Source organism: Saccostrea cucullata, unplaced genomic scaffold (genome assembly GCF_032062105.1).
Source record: "Saccostrea cucullata isolate Sc308-1 unplaced genomic scaffold, CSIRO_AGI_Scuc_v1 ctg19281, whole genome shotgun sequence".
NCBI classification, from domain to species: Eukaryota; Metazoa; Mollusca; class Bivalvia; order Ostreida; family Ostreidae; genus Saccostrea; species Saccostrea cuccullata.
This window is the reverse complement of record NW_026936828.1, coordinates 1,760-7,376: the sequence shown is the minus strand read 5'-3', so window position 1 is coordinate 7,376 and position 5,617 is coordinate 1,760. Positions and strand designations below refer to the sequence as shown.

General features: G+C 32.3%; 1 protein-coding gene across 1 annotated transcript; it reads left to right on the top strand.

Annotated features, from left to right (window-relative positions):
- Positions 1–313: 313 nt before the first annotated feature.
- LOC134246677 (RNA cytosine-C(5)-methyltransferase NSUN2-like) lies at positions 314–3,343 on the top strand (the record flags this gene model as incomplete). Its single annotated transcript, XM_062729046.1, has 5 exons — positions 314–394; positions 751–889; positions 1,195–1,234; positions 1,549–1,676; positions 2,680–3,343. Coding segments are annotated over 5 exons (630 nt in total), but the record flags the coding sequence as incomplete, so codon positions are not given.
- Between the last annotated feature and the right edge of the window lie 2,274 nt (positions 3,344–5,617).

Sequence of the window (5,617 nt, the reverse complement as noted above, 5' to 3'; positions counted from 1 at the left end):
ATAATATTTTTTTAACAAAAATCTTTCTGGGCGATTTTAAAACATGGCAAACTTGTTTCCAAATATGAAAGGGTGAAAATAAGACAGGGCGAAAATAACCCTGTATAGAGTAGCAAAATAATTTTACAGGTCCCAGTGACTTTGTTATAAAGGAGTTTTAATGGTTTTACTGTATTGCTTTAATTTTAGCTTGATTATATAATATTCTTTGATATTTATCTTATTAATTATAATGAGCAAATCAAACTTTAAACATTTTAATATGTTAGTAAACCAAAGAATCACATTTACAATTTAATATTTTATGTTTCAGTTTATCAATCTGGGGGTGAAAGTCTTTGGTAGGAGTAAATCCCCGCTTGTTCCAGACTGTGATTATAGAATTGCTCAGGAGGTAATTATTCCTAACTTACATTTCATTATTCACATGGGGAATGACATCATTCTGATGTAAAAGTACAGGAATGCAAACAAGAAAATTCTGATGATAAAATGTTGAGTTCTGTATTACTGGATTACTGTAAAACTCATCTAATATAGACACCAATTGTTCCATAGAAATTAAGTGGATTAGACAGCATTCCAAATTTAACACAATTTTACTGTGAAAGACGAAAGGTTTACATCTTCGTAGGTCTTTTAGATTAAGATTATCGGCCATTGGTAGATTAATTTAAAAAATATATTTTAAATATTTAATTTAAGACTTCGGAATGCATGATGATTAAGTTGAAAGTTTTTGTTCTTCAGGGTCTGGTGACAATGAGGAACCTGCTCACAAAGAGGTCAGTTGTCCTGACAAGAGATGACTTCATTCTGGCCATGACCAAGGAGAACCCAATGTTTAAAGACTTCTCATTGGACGGGAGCCAGAAGTTTCATAAAATGGGTAAAACTGAACAAGACAGTGTACCGTAGAATTTTAAGAAATATTGGATAAAAAATAAGATACACAAATTGGTAAACTTGGGATGTGAATCATGTAATGTAGGTACATAATAAAATTGCAAATATTAAAATTTTAAAATAAATATGAAATATATATTTGTCCTCTCTCAGACACAGAGCTAAATATGAATAAGAATTTTGTAATCAGTAAAGAAATTCTTAAACTGAAAATGAAAGAACTTAGATGAGTCCCATGAAATGCAACCAAAAAGAGAACTGAATCTAAGATTGTTTTCTATTCTCTAGATACTGGAAGCATAGTACTTCTATACAAAGGGTCAGATAGGTAAGAAACATCAAAATAATGTGTTATTTGTTTAGCTATCAATGGAGAATATTAATTATTATGTGTTGCATACACAATGATGCTAAAACTTTGATTGATGTAAATATAGTGACAATGAGATTAACTTTTCACTCAAAATTCTGTAATTTCTAGAAAAGAAATCTGAAAGACACAAATTGCAAATTAATTATCTGGTTCAACATGCTGAGCAGAAAATACCCTGTAGAAACTGAATTTTGATTACTCATGTACATGTAACTCTTAAAAAATGAAAGCTTGCTGTATATAATTCAGTCTAACATGTTTGTTGACAGTGCGACCCGGCCAGCCTGTGATCTGGTGATTTGTGGATGGAGAGGGAAGACTTCTGTCAGAGCCTTCATTAACAGTGGACTCAGGTTCCATTACCTACGGCTGTTCAGTGAAAAGCTGGCCGAGGACTGTAAGTGATGCTATAATACTGTAGACAATAGGGGCTCTATCTAGCTCACATATGATATGGGGGCATATAATGACAAAGTTCAGTCTGAACTCAATATTTGTACTTTTTGACTAATATTTAATGGAATGCAGCCATGGAATTTTGAAGTTACCTGTTAAGATTTTTTATTTGGTGGAAAATGAAATTGTTTATTCAAAGCAGTTATGGCCCTTGAATTTGAAAACATGCATGAAGTCTTTAGGCTATCTAAATTTAATTCCTTGGTTCTCAGGCCAATTTTCTCCAAAACAGATGCGGGAGGGCGGCATTTTATTTTTCATTTTATTGGCAATAAAGTAGATGAGGGATGTATTTTTTTTAATTTTAATTTCCGAATTTTCTTTAACATAAAGATAATTTTTTTAATCACAGATATACTTTCCATTTCTGGTCAAAATTTCTGCTTTATCCATTGCTTAACAGCGTGTAAACATCGTAGGTAATGTCCTCGAATGTATTTTCAAACGAAGTAGCCAAAATCTCATTGTAAATGGCTACCGGAAGTGATATTTGAATACTAAACTACGAAACAATTGAGGTCGGAATTTTTTTTCCCGGATTGGTCTCCGCAACACCAACTTTTTATTTTATCAAAAATACAAAAAAATCGGCAATGCGGCTACCTCAAAACGGATGCGAGCGGGCCTGAGAACCAAGATTTCAATTTTACATGGCCCTATAGAAATTGAGATATTTGTAGTATAATGATGAAATACTAATAGGTACTACATGCAGTGGGAATTTCATTTCCCTCTGTAAAGAGAATCATGATAGAATCTTATGCTGAAAATGTACATTAATAGGCTTTCCTGTATCATCTCTATTGATTTTTCAGTGTCTGTAGTTGTTTGGATGATAATAAGTTGTGACTGGAATATGTATACACTATATTAATATTAGCGTTAAACAAAACAGAAATGCAGTATTTTTTAATTTGAATAATAAATTCTTATTTTTCTTCAAGTGGCAATCCAATTGGAAGAAAAGAAGCAACAGAAAAAAGATAAAGAAAAGGCCACAGAAGATGATGAACCCATAGAAGGTGATCCAACAGGAAACCAGGAGGGGGATCAAGGAGAAGTGGAATCAGAGGCAACCAGGGCTGAGGAGATAGAGGAGGGTGAAGGCGAGGATAATGTCGAGGGTTGTGACAATGACAATGATACTAGGACGACAGACAACCAGATAGACGAGTGTGGGACCTGAGCTTCTGAAGGCAGGATGGAAATGTTGTCTTATGAATATTACTCGGAAGAATCAGAATTTATGATGAAGAATCATGTATTCTTCAAAATGTGTTATGAGAAAACAGTCAAAATTGAATACTGAATGAATTGTCTCAAAGAGTAAAGCAGTGTAATGCTTTTGTTTTCCATCAGCTTTGTGAAAATTGTTCTTTAGAGGTTAACATAAAAATATAGTGACACTTAAGATCTGAGTCCAGGTAATGATATACTAGAAGAAATTTTATATCTTTCGAAAGTATAATTAATATGAGAGGTATTCAACACATTTATGATATTAACGTGACAGGAATTTCTGCTTGGTTAAGCAATTTATATCAAATTCAGAATTGAGTATTCTAAAATGTGTGAAAAGATTACCTCACATTAAATCTCAAAACAGTTTTATTTCCGTTTGTCATCTGTACCGACATTTTTTTGCTATCCTATCGGGTATATAGTCCACTCCTCTGAAAATCAAGACATCTCTTTGTCATTCAATACAGCCCAGGCTTTGTGTTGGGAACATCTTTTTTCACTTTTGTCAGATCTAAGCAGAGAAATTGTATATTTGTCGTTCTGTTTAGTTTTGTCACATGTCAGATGTGGTATACTTGTCTATATATTACATAATTTGGAAGTCATTGGGGTGACATTTACTGAGATTTGACAAGCTTCAATTACACGCAGTTTGCATTGTTAAGTAAGTGCGCCTATTGAAGATTTGTTTTCCCTCCAAAATATTAGTTTCAAATAGATTCAGAGGTTGCAGAGTATTTTGTTCACTATTTAAACTGAGAAACGTTCATTTTTATATCCTCTTTAGAAATTGTGCAATAGATAGCTATTAAAAATTTTTTTTTATTCATTCCTTGTTCTACTTTTCTTACGAACTTTATTTGTATATTATAAATGCATAAAAATATGATTCAGTACAAAAGTTTTGTTTACAATATTTCATAATATTTCTTATTAGTTTGTTTTTGGATATACTATTACAGAAGTTCAATAGTGACTCTAAAACAGAAGTTGATGGAGAAAGTTTAATACTTTTATGATTATACCCCACAAAGGAAGTTTAGCTAGGGGTATATAAAAATTATGTGTATGTCTCCTTGTTAAAACATGCAGTAGAGAAGCATTGAAAGTTCACAAGAGGGGGGGGGGGGTAATGACCTTCAATTAATTTCATTTGAAGAAGATCAAGGTCACTGGTAAAGTTGTTCCAATTGTAACTGGTTTGTAACTTTTTAACTGTATGGAAACAAAGATTGCTTATAACCCAGTTATGTACATGTCTTAATTTTTAGGCAGGTTCACGATTCTATAAATAGTGTTTGTGTTACCAGGCCAACTGTTTGACCTTGTTATATCATTGTTTTATTTTTTTTCCTGTAAATGGTACATTTCCCAGAATGATACATGTTATAAATTATATACACAGTTAAATCTTTATTATAAATTTTGTTTCTGGATTTTTTTGTGCCATTTGCCATAAAGATATTTTTGTGTGTGTTTCTACCAGTTTCTGAACTGCTTATTATTTATTAGTCCGAAAAATCGGGCATTTACCTGGCTTTTTTACGATTTTGATATTTTACATGCCAGGAAAACGTCAGAACCAGTGCCATTAAGAAAACTGGGAATTTCACTGTCTCCACCCAAAGTTAATTTTCTATACTTGGGAACCAAATTAGATGCAGAACTCACAATTTATCAATGGCACAATGCTCCTAGAACTCGCCAATATCCATGAAAAAAAATGACCACTCCACATTCCGATTCAGAACTTGCAAGATTTTAAAATGCATGAAATGAAAACAAATCTTGACAGTCAGATAAAATGTTTTCAGATTATATTATTTCACGAATGAACCATGAAAATGATGTTGGTGAGTACTAAAGGTATTGTACTATTGATAAAATGTGAAATCAGCATTTAATTCGGTTTGCAAGTATCGAAAATCAACTCGATAATTCCCAGTTTTCATAATGGCGCCAGTTCCTGGCATGTAAAATATCAAAATCGTAAAAAAAGCCAGAAATACGTCAGATTTTTCTAACTAATTATTTATCTGTTTTTATGACAAATTTATATGTTATGTAAAGTGCTTCTCATTCACTGCCCTGTAAATGAGTCTGGTTCACTGTACTTCTGGGTACTTTAATATACATGTACCTTTCTAATGCAGAGGCATTAGAAGTTCTTGATAGACACCAAGATTAGTTATGACCTTTGGATAAGTCATGACCTTGATGAAAGGTCATTAAAACAAGTTCAAGGTCACTAGCAGAAAAAATATGTACATATGCTTATAATTCCTTTCTGGGTCTTGTCTTGTAATCGAAAAAAAAAAGATTGAAAGTTTATACATGTACCTGGTACTTGACTTACAGATTCTAAAGTTATGTCATGACCAAAGATGGATTTAGAATAGGTTTAAGATAATAACTATCAATGGAGTTATAAGTGTGCAATGTGAAACTGCATGGAGACTGAAGTACTTAAATTATATTACAGGGGATTATACATTCACTGAAGAAATATGTGTGTATAAGAGAACCTTACATAACAACAAGAATTGTTATTATAATGACATACCCTCTGAAGAATATTTAAGAGCATTTTATGTGCTATATGTAACATTCTTTGGTAACAGTTGATTGATGTGAAAATGC